The sequence below is a fragment of the Microcaecilia unicolor genome, chromosome 5 (assembly GCF_901765095.1).
Source record: "Microcaecilia unicolor chromosome 5, aMicUni1.1, whole genome shotgun sequence".
NCBI lineage: Eukaryota > Metazoa > Chordata > Amphibia > Gymnophiona > Siphonopidae > Microcaecilia > Microcaecilia unicolor.
Genome location: NC_044035.1, coordinates 46,309,736 through 46,330,570, shown reverse-complemented (window position 1 = coordinate 46,330,570; position 20,835 = coordinate 46,309,736). Strand labels below are relative to the sequence as shown.

Sequence of the window (20,835 nt, the reverse complement as noted above, 5' to 3'; positions counted from 1 at the left end):
AAGTAAATTAATGGAAACACTTTTACAACAGAGAATAGTAAAGTTTTGGGAATCTAATAGATTACATGGCCCTAGGCAAAATGGTTTCACTAGAAGCAGGTCTTGTCAGACAAATCTGATTAATTTCTTTGACTGGGTGACCAGAGAGTTGGATCAAGGGAGAGCATTAGATGTGGTGTATTTAGATTTTAGCAAAGCCTTTGACATGGTTCTGCATAGACATTAATAAATAAACCGAGTGCCCTCAGTATGGGCCCTAAAGTGATTGGGTTAGGAACTGGTTGAGTGAAAGATGACAGAGGGTAGTGGTAAATGGAGTTCATTCTGAGGAAAAGGATGTTACCAGTGGTATGCTGCAAGGTTTAGTTTTTGGACTGATTCTTGTAAACATGTTTGTAAGCAATATTGCTGAAGGGCTGCCTGGTAAAGTTTACCTGTTTGCGGATGATACAAAATCTGCAATAGTGTGGACACCCTTAATGGCATGAATAACACGAAGAAGAACTTAGCAAAGCTAGAGGATTGGTTTGGAATTTGGCAGCTTAGATTTAATGCTTGAAAATGCAGGGTCATGAATTAGGGCTGCAAAAAACCAAGGTAACAGTAGAGTTTAGAAGGTGAAGAGCTTTTGTGCACGAAAGAGGAGCAGAACTTTGGTGTGATCTGGTGGTGAACTGGATTAGGAACTGGTTGACTGACAGACGCCAGAGGGTGGTGGTGAATGGAATTCGCTCGGAGGAAGGAAAGGTGAGTAGTGGAGTACCTCAGGGATCGGTGCAGGGGCCGATTCTGTTCAATATATTTGTGAGTGACATTGCCAAAGGGTTAGAAGGTAAAGTTTGCCTATTTGCGGATGATACTAAGATCTGTAACAGAGTGGACACCCGGGAGGGAGTGGAAAACATGAAAAAGGATCTGAGGAAGCTAGAAGAATGGTCTAAGGTTTGACATTGGTCCCTAAGGGACCTAGATCCCGATGGGTACCTCCAGGCACAATTGATCCATCTATAGTAGCCTATCAGAGGTTGGTATTGGCTGATATAGCCAAGATTGAGGGTTTAAGCACTGATGATGGCAGTAATATATCCAACATGCAGCGTCAGGGTATACAGCGGCTAGCTAATGATCAGCGTATTACTGTTCAAAGAGCAGATAAGGATGGATCTACTGTAATCATGGATCGAGAAAAATATATGCAGGAGGCTTACAATCATTTGGGTCAAACACAATATTATAGATTGATAGAGCATGATCCTACCAAATGGTTGCAAGGTGTGATCATGGACTGTGTAAATGCTGCTACTATGGATGGAATTTTTACTAGAGCGGAACAGAAATTTCTGTGTCATCCTTGTCCAAAAATTCCCTGCATTTATTTTGTTCCAAAGATCCATAAATCACTGGAAAATCCGCCGGGGCGGCCCATAGTATCTACCCGGGACTCTGTGTTGGAGCCAATAGCCAAATATATTGACATGCTGCTTAACCCTCTGGTAAAACAGGCAGAGTCATATGTTAGGGACTCCATGCACTTTATTAAGCTATTGGAGGGAATGAAGCCCCAGTTGGGTGATGATTTTTATATGGTGGGCCTTGATGTTACCGCTCTCTATACAAATATACCTCAGGGTGCGGCTATACAATTGGCCAAAGACCGCTTTGCTAAGATTCACATACCGGAGTCTAAGATTAAGGTGTTAGTACAGCTTACATCTTTGGTCATAAGCCAAAATTATTTTGAATTTGATAATAAATTTTATAGGCAGATTAAAGGGGTAGCGATGGGGGCGTCGGTAGCGCCCTCATTAGCTTGCCTCTATATGACCCGGTTTGAGGAGAAGTATGTTTATACATCTCCATGGATCAGCAAAGTGGTCATGTGGAAGAGATTCATTGACGATGTTATATTATTCTGGCGGGGCTCTTAGCGTGAATTGCAGATCTTCATTGAGTACCTGAATTCGGTGGATATTAACATTAAGTTTACCTTTAGAATCAATGATGCTGAGCTAGAATTTTTGGATATCAAAATCATGAGATCTCAAGAGGGGGAGTTTTCTACCACCATTTATCGCAAGCCTACCGACCGCAACACCCTGTTACATTATCAAAGTTTTCATCATAGAGCACTTAGAAATGGTGTTCCGGTCGGGCAATTGTTACGGTTACGTTGATTGTGTTCATCAACAATAGAATTTAAGAGACAGGCCAGCATCATGATTGAGAGGTTTTTGAACCGAGGGTACCCCATGGGCATCCTCAAAAAAGCGTATAAAAGAGCCCTGTATGCTCATCGTCCATGGTTGTTATCCACGGGACCTAAGTCCCCCTGTAGTCCCCTGGCTTGCGTCATCCCTTATTCTTCAAAGGCATCTAGGATCAACACCATAATTCACAAATATTGGCAGGTGCTTGCGGTACATCCTGAGTTTAGCGAGACCCCTAGAGTAGCGTATAGACGTCAGGCTAATTTGGGTGAATTGCTTAAGAGACCTAATAGGAATATTGCGATTGGTAGACATTCTCCATGTGGTAGGTGTGTATATTGTTGTTATCAGTTGGACACTTCGACTATTCCTATTCCCCATTCTAACAGGGAACATACTTTAAGATACAATACCACGTGTAATACTGATTGCGTGGTCTACTGTATTATTTGTCCATGTAATTTATATTATATAGGACACACTAAGAGACAGTTGAAGAGTAGACTAGCAGAGCACAACAGTAATATTAAACATGGTAAGCAAGAAAATCCTTTGGTAGCACATTGGTTTTTATTGAGTCATTCAATGAATCAACTTCGATGTGTGGTAATAGCGCATCTTCCCTGCTCTAATAGAAGTGGGGATGTTAGTGCTAGGTTGTTAGTTATGGAGCAGCGATTCATTTTTTCATGGGGCACGGTCACTCCCAATGGCCTCAATTTGGAAGTTGAATGGGTATGAGGTCTGTTTCTTTAACTAATAGGGAGGAGCCTTATATCTAGCCCTTTAAATTACGAAATGACGTTTGACGCAGTAACTCCTGATGCAGCGTTATGAGGTCCAAGCCTGAGGGAGCCTTTAACCGGCATGTAGCCGAGTAGAGGTATGTGAAAGAGTATTTGTTCAAAGTACATTGTAACATTAAGTTTAAAACATGGAGGATAGTGATGGTTATAATGAGGTTATTGTTAAATTATTGTAGATATAACGGTGGTTCCTCCTGAGGAAGATCTAGTGAAATGCGGATCAGCATTGGGGAACCGGTATATACTGAAAACATCAGAAGTTGAATAAGGAGTTTTTCACTGGCTTCTTCAATTCCTGTATAATGCTGCACAAGTGGGATGTGTGAGCATGAACGGCTAATGGAGTGTTCCTGCTTGAACTGAACAGTGGCACATTTGGGACAAACACAACTGACTGATTGCAATACAGTGGTCACGTGGAAAGCGTGGCGTTAATCACTGTTTTATAGAGACTAAGTATCATGATATCAACTAAGATTGTCGTGTGACTGTAATGTGCATATAATTCCATATGAATGCCGTTTTCATTGTCGTTGTAGATATTGTTTAGTGCAGCGCAGGGTAAGAAGTTAGAGATAACGATTAGAGAGGTATTTTTTAATATAATTAAAACAATTAAAAGTTTTTTGAATTAATACTGGAGCTTTTTTGAAATAAATTAAAATTCAATGCCAAGAAATACAAAGTGATGCACTTAGGGAATAGAAATCCACGGGAGACGTATGTGTTAGGCGGGGAGAGTCTGATAGGTACGGTCGGAGAGAGGGATCTTGGGGTGATAGTATCTGAGGATTTGAAGGTGACGAAACAGTGTGACAAGGCGGTGGCCGTAGCTAGAAGGTTGTTAGGCTGTATAGAGAGAGGTGTGACCAGCAGAAGAAAGGGGGTATTGATGCCCCTGTATAAGTCGTTGGTGAGGCCCCATCTGGAGTATTGTGTTCAGTTTTGGAGGCCGTATCTTGTTAAGGATGTAAAAAGAATTGAAGCGGTGCAAAGAAAAGCTACGAGAATGGTATGGGATTTGCGTTACAAGACGTATGAGGAGAGACTTGCTGAACTAAACATGTATACTCTGGAGGAAAGGAGAAACAGGGGTGATATGATACAGACGTTCAAATATTTGAAAGGTATTAATCCGCAAACGAACCTTTTCCGGAGATGGGAAGGTGGTAGAACGAAAGGACATGAAATGAGATTGAAGGGGGGCAGAATCAAGAAAAATGTCAGGAAGTATTTTTTCACAGAGAGAGTAGTGGATGCTTGGAATGCCCTCCCACGGGAGGTGGTGGAAATGAAAACAGTAACGGAATTCAAACATGCATGGGATAAGCATAAAGGAATCCTGTGCCGAAGGAATGGATCCTCAGAAGCTTAGTCAAGATCGGGAGGCAGGGCTGGTGGTTGGGAGGCGGGGATAGTGCTGGGTAGACTTATACGGTCTGTGCCAGAGCTGGTGGTGGGCAGCGGGACTGGTGGTTGGGAGGCAGGGATAGTGCTGGACAGACTTGTACGGTCTGTGCCAGAGCCGGTGGTTGGGAGGCAGGGCTGGTGGTTGGGAGGTGAGGATAGTGCTGGACAGACTTATACGGTCTGTGCCAGAGCCGGTGGTTGGGAGGAGGGGCTGGTGGTTGGGAGGCGGGGATAGTGTTGGGCAGATTTATACGGTGTGTGCCCTGAAGAGCCCAGGTACAAATCAAAGTAGGGTATACACAAAAAGCAGCAAATATGAGTTATCTTGTTGAGCAGACTGGATGGACCGTGCAGGTCTTCTTCTGCCGTCATCTACTATGTTACTATGTTACTATGTGGTGATCTTAAGGTGGCCAAATAGGTACAAAAGGCAGTGTATAGGGAGAGTAATGGTAGGAGGTATGGTTTCAAATTATGGAGTATGAAAAAGGAGGTGATGATACCCCTGTGTAAGACTCTGGTGAGACCTTGTCACAAAACACCTAGCCACTTACCTGGGGCTAACCCTGCGGCCACTTAGGGGACTATCCCAGCACAGCTCAGGTCTGCCTGCACCTGGGCATGTGCACTACACTAACACCCTCCTCCCACCGACTGGATCCCAACCGCCTCTGGGCGAGTCTCCTGCTCTTAAGTTATCCCTGGTGATATCTAGGTTACTGGGGCCACATTCCCAGTGGTCCCACAGTTCCTAGAAAGCACTCACAGACCCAACACACAAACTACCAGGATTCTTAGTCAGTCCAGACAAACAAAATCAATAAATTAAAAAGATTTATTGTCATAAAAAATATTGAACAATGAACTATAAAAACAGATGGAAAATAATAGGCAAATAACAGGTAACTGAATAAGGATCAATTATAAAACTATCTAAACATTTTATTACTACCTGGATAATTTCTGGGAAGTTCAGGAAATATAGCTGCTCACAGGTTACAGAATATAACTGCTGACAGGCTCTCAGTAAAGAGGTCTTTCTCTCTCTACTCCCAAACTAAGACTAGAGAAAAATCCAGTATTTTCAGACTGAATTTGAGCTCCTGGATCAATCAGAGCCTGGAACTTTAAAGTAGCTGGCCACATCACTACAGGTTACTTCCTCTTTGTGTTGCACTAAAGAAGGAACAGTCATTTCTCTATAATAGCTTTAAATGTAAAACATGCACCACCTGCTGGCCAAACTGGAGAAATACACTTCAAGAAATAGTACAGTTGGCTTACAAACCCACTGTTTTGTCACACAGCTCTCAGGCACAATCCTCCTGCACTTGTTTGACAGGTCTGGGATGTCAAAAGCTCCCTTATTTGGTGTGAAGCCCTGCCCAGCGCATCCCAATTTCACAAAAAGGAGCGTACCTGACGTGTGGGGAAGAGAGAGCAGGGCAGGCACTCAAAATGTGCTCCCAACCTCATTCTCTGGCCCCCTCCCACCGTAAGGTCTGGCTACGCCCTTGCCTTAGGCACTGTTTTGAGATGTGGGGCAGGAGAGGAGGGTGATCATTCCCCCCCTGTTCCACTAGCGAGTCTCGGGGGGGGGGGGGGGGGGAGTCTGGCCTTGCTCATGGAGGTTTGATCTGTTAGAAGTTCCCAAACTTTCTCAGCACACGGCGCCTTTAGATGTGTAAGTAATTTTTTTATTGCGCCCCTAGGCCATCAGCTCTTCTTCCGCCCCCCCCCCCCCTCCACACCCCTCACACAATGGTGTTGCACCATACCTTTCCAGGCAGTGTTACCCAAGCTCCACTAGCTAAAGAGGTCTGTTACCTCAGCAACAAGGAAGTCAGCAGTTTGCCTCAGCTTCTGACACCAGCACTCCTGTTCATGCTCAGTTCAGCCATGCCAGCCATTCCATGATTACCACAATTTTGGAGAGGGCTTTAAAATATTCCACGGCTCCCCTTTGAGTTTGCTTTGGTGTTCCAGGAAACCACATTGTTAGGATGCCGGGGATCTATTGGTAGGTGTGATGTTGGGGAGGGTTTGATATAGGTGAGTAAGGATTGTGGCACTGTGGGGGGGGGGGGGGGGGAGGAGGGAGGGGCAGAAGCGTAGCCAGGTTGTAACACCAGGGGTAGCAGCGTGCACACTGCATAAGTGCAATAGACTGCCTGAAAAATAGGCACTTGCGCCGTCGGAAGTCCATTTGGGGGAACAGTCGCTCCCACCTATCTACGCCGCTGGGGAAGGGGATTGGATGGGGGTGGCTGATGTGCCTGGGGGAGGAATTGGGAGGGAGGAACTACCGGCTGCCATAGCTTCATCTTTAATTCAGGTAACTGAGTTACATGCACTGTCATGTAGCCAGATGCATTCTTGCTCTCTGCAGGTGCATGTTAATGAGGTGCCTGTGTGGTAAGTTGTTTGCCCTGTGCAGTAAATGCAAGTCAGATGCTGGGGACCCTCCCCTGCATTTATTGCACAGGCTTTTCACTTTTTGCACCTTAATGTTTTCAGTTAAGGTGCAGTAACTGCAAAAACTTACCACACTGTAGTGGAGGCACCCTTTAATGTATTCATGGTGTTAACAATTCCCAAAAGTTTGTAGTAGTTCCATTTCATTTTCCTTTATTTTTTTCTTCTGGATTCTACCTTAGTTTTTCTTTTCTCAAAAAGAAATTATTATTTTGAATGTTTTAAAATGTTTCTCTCCTTCTGGGTTTTCATAGCCAGTCGTACGTTTTCAGGGTGGATGAGGCCAATCAGTAGGAATTTACTGAGCTCTATATAAATGAGTTGCCTGTCCTTTACTAAATATGTCTTCCAAGGAGGCTGTTTTATTATTTTTTTCTCTTTTTTTTTTTTAATCTGAAGGCACTTTACAGGAAAAGAGTTATTTCCTTCTTCACAGCTAAGAGGATTAATGATGACTTGAAGATTCTGATATCGGCTGGTGCTGATGCTAGATCTGATGGGACTGGTGCATTAACATTCTTGCATTAGTACCTCTGCTATCTCCTGCAACTAAATCATTTAAAGGTCATTACTCAACAAATGCCTGAACATTTAAATTCAGCCTGTTAAAGTGCTTGTCAGCCAGGGGCCTTTACGTGCAGTACAAGTTAGCGTATACTTGTCCAATAGGAATGCACAGGGGCAGAGACTGGGCACAGCATGTACAGAGTCGCAAGATGCGCACATAGAGGGGCATAATCGAACGGTGCCAGCCATCTATATGGCCGGCGCCGCAAAGAGCGGTCCCGAACCGTATTATTGAAAAAGATGGACGGCCATCTTTCGTTTCGATAATACGGTTGGGGCTGGCCAAATGTCAGAGATGGCTGGGTTTTAGATGACCAGCATGGGTTTTCGCTGATAATGGAAACCGATGCCGGCCATCTCAAACCCAGCCAAATCCAAGGCATTTGGTCGTGGGAGGGGCCAAGATTTGTAGTGCACTGGTCCCCCTCACATGCCAGGACACCAACCGGGCACCCTAGAGGGCACAGCAGTGGACTTCAAAAATTGCTCCCAGGTGCATACCTCCCTTCCCTTGGGTGCTGAGCCGCCCAAATCCCCCCCAAAACCCACTCCCCACAACTATACACCACTACCATAGCCCTTATGGGTGAAGGGGGCACCTACATGTGGGTACAGTGGGTTTTGGGGGGGTTTGGAGGGCTCAACACTTACCACCACAACTGTAACAGGTAGGGGAGGGGGGGTGGACCTGAGTCCGCCTGGCTGAAGTGCACTGCACCCACTAAAACTGCTCCAGGGATCTGCATACTGCTGTCATGGAGCTGGGTATGACATTTGAGGCTGGCAAAAAAATGTTTTTAATTTTTTTTTTAGGGTGGGAGGGGGTTAGTGACCACTGGGGGAGTAAGGGGAGGTCATTCCCGATTCCCTCCGGTGGTCATCTGGTCAGTTTAGTCACTTTTTTGAAGCTTGGTCCTGAAAATAAATGGACCAAGTAAAGTCGGCCAAATGCTTGTCAGGGCCGCCCTTCTTTTTTCCATTATTGGCTGAGGGCGGCCATGTGTTAACAATGCCCCCGTCCCGCCTTCGGTACACCTCCGACATACCCCCTTGAAGTTTGGCCGGCTCTGCGACGGATTGCAGTTGAGTCCGACCAGAATCAGCTTTCGATTACGCTGATTTCACCGGACTTGAGGGATGGTCGGCCATCTCCCGATTTGTGATGGAAGATGGCTGGATAAAGTACATGCCAACATTTAGTTTCTGCACCTTGAATGTAGATGCTATTGCGGCTGGACTTGGTGATATTTTAAGACACAATAGGCACAACATAGGTGTCTCCCTGCTCACTTTAACCTAAGTGCTTTGTTATAAAATTACACAGTGTCCCCCTAATCATTCCTCTGTATCCCTCAAATGCTCACAGCCTATTGAGAAGGGTGCAGGTTTAGGGGGTTTCTAGCTTGATATGTACCATTTCTCTGCACAAAAATACAGACTGATATGATCCCTGGTTAGCTTTCAGGGTGGATATCCCTATGGCTGTAGTAGCCCTGCACTACTGGTATTGCTGGAACAAGGCTAGTAATGTTTCTGTCAGAGTAACAATAGATGCCAGATTGAGAGGACTGCAAGCCTGTATCTTCATGGTCTTTTTAGTTGTCCCCTCTTAATGATTTTCTCCTGGTCAGGAAAGAGGAAACATGGCTGGGGAGCAGACTGCCTGCTGCCTTCTCACTTAGTACATGGTTTTTCTTTAGCCCCATCTGTGGGAGGATCTAGATGGCTAGATTTAGTCTGCTGAGACATCTAGGTTTGGTTGGCCTAGTTAGGGGACTGGCAGTGAAAATCAACACTAGCTGCCCAGCTTTTCCCCTTCTACTTAACCCTGTCCCTAGGCCTAACCAGAACTTGCCTGGATAAATTTAGCCACCTAGTCAAACGTAAGTGGCTAATTTTAGCTGGCGAGTGCAATTAATTTCCAAAGACTGTAATCTGGCCATATAAGTTCTTGCTTAGCCAGAGAGATCCCCTTCAACGTTGATCATAAGGCATTATTTGATCTACTTAGTTAATAGCACCTTTTACAAATTGTTTAGCCTTGATATAAAAAAAAATCTAAATTCTTTAGACTTTGGCATTAATATTCCAACCTTTTAAGCATTTTAACTCCTTGATGCTTCCTAGTGACTGAGTATTTCCAGGTACCACAAAGAACACATAGTGGAGTCCAGACTAAAAGTGGTGAAAGTAATGGAATCAGATAGCATACCTCCGTGGGTACTGATGGAACTTAGGGTAGTTCTTGCAGCTTTTCAATGCTTCTCTAGAGTCAAGTGTGGTCTCAGAGAACTGGAGAAAGGCAGATGTGGTCTGTGTCTGCAGAAGTAAGGAAGTGGTTTGAAACAAGCCAGTTGACCGGCAAGATGTAAGCCACATTGAGCCTGCAAATAGGTGGGAAAATGTGGGATACAAATGCGACAAATAAATAAATATGTCCAGTTTTACCTGGACATGTCATGGCCAGGCAACTGGTTGGGTTTTGCCAGCCTGCCCGTTTGTCCGGATTTGCGGACAAACAGGCAGGTGGGCCTAGTGGTGTCCTGTCCTATCCTTCCCTCCCCTTACTGTATGGCCCTGGTGGTCTAGTAACCTCTTCAGGGCAGGAAAGAGCCCCCTCTTTCCTGCCGGGAGCACAGGCAGACTGTTTCTTGCTGACTCCAATCCTGGCGCCAATTCAAAATGGTCGCCGAGAGTTGAAGCGGCCTCGCGAGGGGGCTCTTTCCTGCCCCAAAGAGGTCACTAGACCACCAGGGCAGTACATTAAGGTGAGGGGCGGATACAACACCCTTAGGGGGGTGTGACGGGGCGGGGTGGGGGTGTGATAGGGTTGGGGCAGTATGTGACGGGGTGAGGGTGTGGCAGGGGTGTGGTGGGGCGGGGCATGTGTCCTCTTTTGGGGAGAAGCAAATATGGTAACCCTATGCATAGGCCATATGATGTATATCTCCTTCATTTCTCTCTGTTTCTCATTTTATTTTACTAAAGTGTGTTAAGTGTTTGCTCTTAATGCACCCTAATAGCAAAAATCAGGGTGCATTAGGTGTAAAGGGTGCATGCTGATTGTTGGGGACATGCCCAGCATGTCCTCTGCAGTTAATGCATGGACATGGTGCATTAGCAATTAGTGCAGCAGCACTTAGCATCCTCCTATTGAGGAGAAGTTAAGTGAAGCCATGCTAACCGAACAAAGAGACGTTAGCCTGCATTAATTACCATGCGCTTATTGTATTATGTATTCAGCACCCATTCTATGCTTATGACCTCCTTTGTTCCTGCCCTCTAACATAATATGCAGTTAACTTACAAATAAGGGTGTGCCACTGCAGTAGCTGATACTTTGGTAGTGGTTAACACGCCCTAATTCATGCATTAACAGCTTAGTTTACTTTAGTAAAAGGACCCCATATGTTCCAAATGACTGGGCTGCTCATGGAGTGCTTCAGTGTTCTACTGCTAGTTCAAGGACCTGAAATTTGTGGTGCTGGATTTTTTGTACACTACCTTGACGAGAATGAACTTCACGTTTAAGTCAGGGTATTTTGTATGTAAAAGCATGTTTCCCCAAATATCAGTTGGGTAGTTTTTTAACAGGCCATTTCAGTGAATGAAGCAACAGCTTTACCTGCAAAAATACCTTAGAAAATAAAAGCTGTCTCTACTTACAAAGACTCCGCTTTTTGAAAGAGTTATATACTTGTGTAGCTGCCGTGTTAGCACACTTGAATGCATGGAACTGAGTTTTACTTTGTTTCTTTGACCTCTAATTTTTAAAGTTCTAAATAAAAGTAATTGATATTTTAAACATTTGGTTTTGTTGCTCCGTTGAATATTTACCATACTTGCAGTTCAAGGTGTGCATGGTAAAACAGAGAAAAAGCATGCTTACTTTCTATGGCCCAGTCCTGGCATGGCCCCTTTCTCTGGGGGGGGGGGGGGGGGGGGGGGGCAAGATGCATATATGGTTGGCAACATGCATACTTTTACCCATACAAACTGCAGAGAATCCCTTTGAAGATCTCCCCCTTAAAAAGTGTTTTTGTGATCTTGCAGAGGAGACTGATTTCACTCAGCTATAGCCCCTTTAATCTTTTAAAAAGCTTGTCTAATTTTAATAGGAATATTCTAACAATTTTTCTTATCAATATATAGTATAAGTTTAGCTCATTCTGTTTTGGCTCAGGTCCCGCTCCAAGATCTATCTTAACTACATGTAAATAATTTAACCATTTGACCTATGTAAAAAAATGAAGTGTTTTCCAGTTGTGGGACAAACTATTACTTAAAGGGTTAATGTAAGTGCATTGGGGAGGGGGGGGGGGGGGGGCAAAGCCTGGAATCCACAGATCCCTGGCCTTGAGAAAACAAAGTCCAATAACCCAGCACCCCTGGATTCAGGTTGGAGGATTAATTCATGCGGTTGATGTCAAAGATTGTCCAAGATGCTTGCATGGGGAGGCTGTCGCTAAGGCTGACTGGCCTCTCTAAATGGTTGCTAGGGGCTTGGCATCAAGGGCCAATGTAGTCGCCCACAGTCACGGTCACGGAGGGAATTACACAGTGACAAAGAAATTGTTATTCTACATAATCTGTTCTTTGGAGAGCGACTGGGGGAAACGGACTAGTCGCAGCATGCAGCCAGAGCTGTGATCACAGAAGCATGCTAGCTACAGAGATCGTATAGGGGCTTCGCCTTCTGATCTGGGAACACCAGCGCTCCAGATGCTAATCTGCTTTATCAGCTATTTCTCTGACACAAAGGTGTTTACTTATTTTAACATCTCTCAGGACTCTATTTCTCCTTTTGTGTGGTCTTTATCCCCCGATGAGGTTTTAGCCCAGATTACAGATGGAATTAAGGCATTTGTCAATGGTTTCTCAGATCTTTGACACTGGATTAAGGAACAGAAAGTAACAAAATAACTGAGCGCTGTCTGTAAATGACCCTGTTTGCGTGGTCCATTCTTTAGTTTTAAAGTGTTGGGGGGGGGGGGGGGGGGAGAGGGAGAGTTTCATGCCTATGAAATAAAGGCCTGCTTCAAGGTAGACATGTAGTTGTAATGCTGCAGATGTTAATTAATTTATTTTATTTATTTATTTATTACTACTACTACTACTACTATTTGACATTTATAAAGCGCTACTAGGGTTACGCAGCACTGTACAATTTAACATAGAAGGCCAGTCCCTGCTCAAAGAGCTTACAATCTAAAGGACAAATGTACATTGCATTTGTATCCCGCATTATCCCACCTCTTTGCAGGCTCAATGTGGCTTACAATACATCATGGATAGTGGAAATGAGAGGAGAATTGACGTTTGGTGTTACAGAGTAATTTTGGGTTACATGGTAATGGAATACATGATAGCGATACAGCATACGGCATTATTAACATTACTAGATATATGTGGGAATATCACATGTTTTGATCTTTGTGGTATATCTTGTCGAAGAGATGGGTCTTCAGTAGTTCGTGGAAGTTGGTCAGTTCATAGGTCGCTTTTAGGTTACGTGGCAATGCGTTCCAGAATTGCATGCTCATATAGGAAAAGGTTGATGCGTGCATTAGTTTATATTTTAGGCCTTTACAGTTGGGCAAATGAAGATTAAGGAATGTGCGAGATGATCTTTTAACATTCCTGGGTGGTATGTCTATCAGGTCTGACATGTAGGCTGGGGCTTCGCCATGGATGATTTTATGTACTAATTAAATATCAGAGGCAAGGATGGTTGGGTACTATCAAAACATCTCCAACTTAAAGACATAAAATTAACAAGGAATATATAGAATTAGAATCGATTAATTATGTAGAACAGAATGCCTTCATTTTTGTCCTTCTGTCTCTTTTATTCCCGCCTCTTGGATCTGGACAACTAGAGGTTACGCTGATGATAGAGGACTCAAGGGGAAATAGAGTTGCAAAGTAGATCCAGAACACCCGGCAAGGTTGATCCAGTTCTGGGCTTACCCCAATGCATGCAGGATCTTGTAGCCTTGTTTTTTCTTAGGGAATCCAATGAAGAAATCAGAACCACAAGTCCCTGCATGCAATAGGATAAGCCCAGGACAGGATCAACCCTGTTGGGCGAATCTGGATCTAGTTGGCAACCCTAGGGGGAAATCATCTTCTAGTGCTCGTACACCAGCAGTGGTCACAATTTTAACAACAGTCATCTTTCCTTCATGAGTCTGAATCTGTTACCTCAGCACTATATCCTAAGCCCTGCTGAACCCTGCAGACTGAAGATTTACATTCCTGTGCCAGAGCACTGACTTTAAGAATACCTTTCTAAACAGCAAAGAGAAAGAGATTTGATATACTGCCTTTCTGTAGTTACAATCAAAATGGTTTACATATTATCGAATTGCATTCAAAATTTGTACCTTGGTTCATAAAATTATTTATGGAGATGCCCCATCTTACATGTCAGACCTAATATACTTACCAGAGAGAAATAACAAAAGCTCATCACGTACTTTCTTAAACCTCCACTAGCCCAACTGCAGAGGTCTTAAATACAAATCTATACATACATCTAGCTTCTCATACATCTGCACAGAACTATGGAATGAATTACCGATCACCATAAAAACAACACACGACTTGAAAACCTTCTGAAAATTACTGAAGACTTACTTGTTCAAAAAGACATACAAAAAGGATCCCTCATAACGATCTGACTCCTAAATTATACCAGATACAACTATTATGGAACTCTTCTAATTTGCTTATTTTAATTACATCCTCATTATTGAATAATATCTTGTCATGATATCATTATGTTATGTTTTACTTATTTATCCACTTCTAATCCTATATGATATTCTTATGCACCTTATTTGTAACAATTCTGAAATTCTTATTCCATTGATATGTTTGCCATGATATTCTTAGGCACTTTTATTTTTGTTACATTTGTACCCCGCGCTTTTCCACTCATGGCAGGCTCAATGCGGCTTACATGGGGCAATGGAGGGTTAAGTGACTTGCCCAGAGTCACAAGGAGCTGCCTGTGCCTGAAGTGGGAATTGAACTCAGTTCCCCAGGACCAAAGTCCACCACCCTAACCACTAGGCCACTCCTCCACTCATACCTTATCTGTATTTATACTCTGAAATTCTTATTCCATTAATGTGAGTGTCGTTGTAACATATTGTAAGCCACATTGAGCCTGCAAATAGGTGGGAAAATGTGGGATACAAATGCAGCAAATAAAATAATATACAGGAACTTATTTTGTACCTGGGGAAATGGAGAGTTAAGTAACTTGCCCAGAGCCACAAGGAGCTACAGTGGGAATTGAACCCGGTTCCCCTGGTTCTCCGGTCACTACACTAACCGTTTTTGTCAAATGCGGGCTGTGGCATTAAGAAAAGAGTCCATGCGTTCGGCACTGCTACACGGATAGTTGATGGAGTTGAATATTTGTATAATGATACTGGCAATATTGAGCTGTCATATTTGTTTATCCAAATATGTTATCCTTACAGCTGTGCTGTTGACTTTAGGACTGCTTTTCAGCAGGTTTTAAAGTCAACCACTTAACTGAACAGAGGGCAGGATTAAAACATAGTCAAACTAGGCATAGACCTAGGGCTAAAGGTTTGGGAGGCAGGATGCTAAATGTGCCTTAATCCGGCCTTTCTTGGACTCTGCTTAGGAACAGATGGCATCATCCATTGTGGTTATGGCATATATAAGACAATGGTGCCACCAAACAGAGCTGTGCATTGGCACTCACCTCCTCCACCTTGAGTCATTACTTCAGTATCCATGAACAAGTGGTGTCATTGGCAGCCACCGCATATGTCCCCTCTTCTCGCCATTGTCTTCAGGCCTCTGTCAGCTTGCTAGAGTCTTCAGCCCCTGAAGCAAACTTACAGCACCTAAAGGTACAGGAAGCAGCCAAACAAGGGCCAGATGTTTTAGAGGCTGTGCTCCATTGGCTCAAATTATTTTTAAAATTGCTTGTATTGTTTTTCATATATTACATACTACTTCACTGGATTTATGAATTCAACTAGTGTCTTATTCATCTTTTTCTTCATTATTTTACAAGTGTCAACTAGATTTAATGTTTACTTACCATGCCGTCGTTACATGGAATGATCTACCCCAGTGTATTAGAAATGAGCAAAACTATCTTCAGTTTTGAAGGAAACTAAAAACTTTTTTATTTGATAAGTTTTAAGAACTTTTTTCCTTTGATAATTTTGATGTCATTTTTGTACGTTTTAATGTATCATTGCTGATGTATTAAGTCTGATATAATTCCCCATATGTATTATATGAGCTTCTTATGCTTTAAGCCGCCTAGAACTCTTAGTTGGAGTTTGCACAGTAAATAAGTTCTGTATTAGATTAGAGTGTGTGCTGGTATCTGCAGGATAACATGGGAGAGGGGAGGCGGGAGGAGACTGCTTGCTGGCTTTTGGGAGTATTTGCAGACCTTCATATTAGGTGCCTAAAGAGAGGTAGGTGCCGAATTTTCTTTATAGAATGCAAGCTTAAGAGGTCAAATCTACACCTGTATCTTGGGCACAAGTATTTGCACAAGCCATAAGTGCACGTAGATTGTGAAAGTGCACGCATAGATTATAGTGTTTTATAAATATGCATGTAAATTTGTAGCCTGTCCACACTTTGCCCAGACTCTACCCATGTGAAAGCCTACTTATAAAGTGTGCACTATCGAATATATGGGTTTACTTACAGAAAAAAGTAAGAACACCCATATCTTTGCTCTAACAGAATTCATTAAAATCTCATTTTTTGTTTTTGGTGACTTTACTCACTTTTCCCCAGAGATGGTTACATATATGCACTCTTGCACATTAATCATTATCATTCAATCATTAATCATCTCTTTCCCGTTACAATTATGCTATTTTAACAGGCTTTTTAATTTTGTAAACAACAGTGATATGCACTTCTGAGCTTCTACAGTGGTATAATAAACAATTGTAATAAATAAAATAAATGAACTGTTTTTTTTCCTGATATACTCTATTTTAGGCTATGATATCCCTTAGTGATTCTATGTGACAGTTGCTTAAGTTATTGCACCCTCATAAATGTATACATCGTACAGAATAATGACAAACAACTAGTGACATTTCCCTAATGTTCCCGCCAACATTTTGTGGTGGCTAACATCACTTTCAAAATTAGTATATGTATTTTATGTCAAGGGTTAACTTGCATTTAATGAGGTTAGAGGAACTTCTGTGAGACTGTAGGGCTGACGCACCAAGGTAAACCACATGGAGTGGCAGTTACAGCCTAAAATAGCAGCGATATGACTGCATTCTGCTTCTAGAAGATATGGGGCAGTCCGTATTAGTGAGAATTGGAGCAGTAAAAGGTAGTGGTACGACCTTTAAAGGTTGGATGAAGGGCATGTAGGAAGAAAGTGGGTGGTTAGACCATATGAAACATATTGGTCTTTAATTGCTATCATATACTATGTTACCATGTACATACAGCTTGCATTTCATTTCCTTTTTATTCCACCACATGAATGTATTGCAGTTTTAAAAATATTAACACTAATATACCTGGCATGTATGCAATAAGTTGTCTCTAAGGTAAAACATTGTAGTTGGGGTACACTGCATGCCACCAGAGTCAGCAGTTCAGAGCTCAGAAAGCCAGTATGTCTAGGGCAGACTACACAAACTGAGGAGCGGGGTGGAACTGTAGGATTTCAATGTAATAATTGCAAGCACTCATATTAAGTCAGTGGTACAGTTGCTGAAGCCTAAGATTCTGCGGTAAAATATCCAGGCAGGAAACACACTTCTGTGTCTAAGTAATCTAAAACTTAGCGAACACAGATCCCACAGGTGGGAACACTATAGGTTAAAGGATGGGGAGCTGAATTGCTAGAAAGAACAGTGAACGTCTCATTCCTGTAGGAATCACTCCTACTATTTAGTTGACTCAATTTTTCTTCACGTTATACATTTACAAGAATAAAATAAAACTCCTGTAGGAATGAGCATAGAGCAGGTTATTGTTTTGATGTTTTGTTCTCCTGTACTACAATTCTCCTTTGCTGCTGAATTAAGTTTTCTAGCTGCATACTGTATTTCTCGTTTCTAGTGGGCAGCTGATGACATGCCTTGGAACAGATTTCCACAGAGGTGCTGGAGTCCTGGATGTCTTTTATGAAACACCTTTCACATTACTGTCATGTGGGTATGACACCTATATCCGCTACTGGGACTTAAGGACAAGCACGAGGTAAATAAATCATGAGGACAGGTACTGTTTGGCTTTAAACTTTGCAGATTTGTGCTTGTTTCACTTCAGCCATGTATTCCTACCAGGGAATGCTGCTGGCAACTCCAACTCCAGCTGCATTGATGGAGGGGGGGGGGGGGGGAGAGGGAAGTGATCTGAGACAAAGCTGAGATGACACAATAAGTATCACCTGTAAGAGAAGAGACAGACGGAAGAAAGGCTAGCTTGGGATAAGAGACATTAGTTTGAAAAGGGGTTTAGAGACCAGAGGAATACCAAGAATTATAACAATGTAGGAGACTTTAAGATAGGTAGGGTGAGGCAGGGGCGTAGGCAGACCTGACATTTTGGGTGGGCCCAGAGTTAACCTGGGTGGGCCCTTCTCACCCCCACCCCTACCCCTGTACATACATACAATATAGTATTTTCTTTTTTTAAATGACCCGACATCTGCCCATTGCTCTCTGAACCCCCTCCCCCGGTCCTACCTCAGAGCCGTTGTCCGTAGCAATTCCTATAGGCAACCTGCGCCGGCCCTGCAGGCTTCTCTCTACCAAGAAGTGACATCATTGAGGGCAGGACATGATAGAGAGAAGCCTGCAGGGCCGGCGCAGGATGCCACCGGCAGTCTCTGAGGTAGACTGGGAGGGGGGTAGAGAGACAGGCAGATGCCAGGCCACAAGTGGAGAAGAGGGCGAGAGAGTAGTGAGGCGCTGCCACTGAAGACTTTTGGGGGCCTCATGGGCTGCTGAATGGGTGGGCCTGTGCCCACCCAGGTCCACCCTTAGCTACGCCACTGGGGTGAGGTAATAGAAAAAGAAGTACTGCAAAGATACAAAGAGAACTAGTATGCAGCCCTGCTGGTAAAAGTATGTATTGATGTTCTTTTAGTTTATTCAGCCATCAAGATCTGTTGTTTTGCTATGACTGCAGCTACTCTTTGCTGTCTCCTCTCACACACACACAAGCTGCTTCCCTAGGCAGTTGCCTGGTATGCCTGATGGTTAACCTGGTCCTACTAGTATGTCTGTAATATGTGACATACTCCCAAACAGCCTATCAATTTTTTTTCCAAGTTTTCATATAATGGAAACAGTAATGCTGCAGGGGCTGAAATTCAAAGCGATTTAACTGGGCAGGAGAGGCTCCTGACTGATTTAATTGCATGTGCCGGGCTATCCACTGATATTCAGCAGTACTTAACTGGTTATTTGTTTAGATTTAACTCACACCTTTTCATTGACAGCTCAAGATAAGTTCCTTTCAGGTATAATATTTCATTGTTCTCAAAGGATTTATAATCTAAAGCATTAGATTTACAAGCCTATGCCAGGGGTGTAGCCAGACACCCAATTTTGGGTGAGTCTGAGCCCAAAGTAGGTGGGCACAGGACCCCCCCCCCCCCCGCAATTTCTCCCTCCCCCCCAGGTGATCCGGCATCTCTTAACTTCACTTCCTCTTTTAATTCCTTTTGTTCTTCACCAGCAGCAACTCATGCCAACTGCTTGCACCAGCCCAAGTCTTCCCTCTGACGCAACTTCCTAGACCCACAAACAGGAAATTGAGTAAGAGGAAAGCCTTGGGTATGAGCAATTGGTATGAGTCACTGCTCACTGCCAGCCAAACACTGAAGGATTTAAAAGGTACTGGGGGGCAGGGGGAGTGAAGCTAAGAGACCCGGATCGTTGGGGGGAGGGAATGAGGGAGAGATGCCAGGAGTCTTCAACTGACAGGGTTTGGGGATCCCAGTCAGCCACAAACCAGCTGTCTGCTGCTGGGTGAGCCTGTGCCCATCCCTGGCTACACCACTGGCCTGTGCTAATGTATTTAGAGCACACTAACATACATTAACATGCACGTGTTAACCAAAATTAGTAAATCTAGTCCTACATTTGTACTTGAGGCATCGGAAGGTGACATGACTTTCCCAAGGGCACAAGGAGCATCATCAGGATTTGAATCATAGGCCAAAGGTTCCCAAACCTGTCTTTCAGGACCCCTACCTAGTCTGATTTTCAAGATACCCACTGTGAGTATGCAAGTGAGAAATTTGCATGCAATGGAGGCAGCGCACACAAACCTACCTCTTGAATATTACGGATATTCTGAAACCTGACTGGCCTGAGGTCCTCCACAACAGATTTGGGTACCTCTGCCCTAGGCTTTCCTGTGTAACCCCTTCTTTCCCAGAGCAGCCCTAGTAGAGTTATGTTACCCTGAATAAACTTGAGGCCATTAGCGCCGAACTAGCTGCCTGCATTAGTGAGCACAGAATGCTCAGATGATCTAGCGCGGGAAACAATGAGCGTGCCAAAGATTAGTGCAAATAGCATATTAATGTAGTCAAATGCATGTTAATGAGCTCATTTCCCATTCCTTCCCAGTGCTCAAAGAATAGCTTGCGAAACAAAGCCACCTTACGGCTGTAAAAATTAACGCCAGCTCAGAGCAGGCTTAGGGGTTTGAACAGAGGATTTCTCATGATTCTTTCTCTAAAATCTGCTGATTTGTATACAGTTTGGATGCAGAAGCCCCTAAGCACCAGTAGTGAGAAACAAACCCGAAAGTGAAAGCACACATTGACACCTGTTTCCTGCATTTAAATATAAGCCTCCCAAGTACAAAAAAAGAAATTCAAAAGCTTATATTTAAAGGCACAAAAAACAGACCCCAGTGCGTGCTTCATGTTCGGGTTTTGCCTGGCACATGCGCAGAGGAGCTAGGCTTAACACAGAACTCTTCTGCGCATGCACCAAGCGTATCCCCTCCTCCATGTTTTCACTTTAACAGCGCACATATAATTTGCATGCCATTTCCTTTCAGCATTGGCGAGGAAATGTTTTGCATTGTTCCAGTGGGTTTTTTTTTTTTTGCACTGTTGGTTTACCACAGCAGTGCTGAGCCTTGGTCTGCTAGCATAGAACCTTAGAGGTCTCTACATCTGTCTTTCACAGGCCCAGTCCAACCATCAGAAAAAAATAAGCAGTCATCTAAGGCAGGAGCTTCTGGGGGGGAGGGGAAGGGCACCAAAGCGCTCCTGCAGTCAAAGCAAAACAATAGATCCTGGTAGCCACAGTGCGTACATTTCTTACCTGCAGTAGTGGTGGACAATTTTCAAATAG

At 43.6% G+C, this 20,835-nt stretch overlaps 1 protein-coding gene across 1 annotated transcript in view; it reads left to right on the top strand.

Annotated features, from left to right (window-relative positions):
• Positions 1-20,835, top strand: part of FBXW4 (F-box and WD repeat domain containing 4) — a 225,023-nt gene that overhangs the window by 178,898 nt on the left and 25,290 nt on the right. Inside the window, exon 7 of the mRNA XM_030202853.1 lies at positions 17,573-17,713. Within this exon, the coding sequence (XP_030058713.1) occupies positions 17,573-17,713 (141 nt within the window). The remainder of the gene's footprint in view (positions 1-17,572; positions 17,714-20,835) is intronic.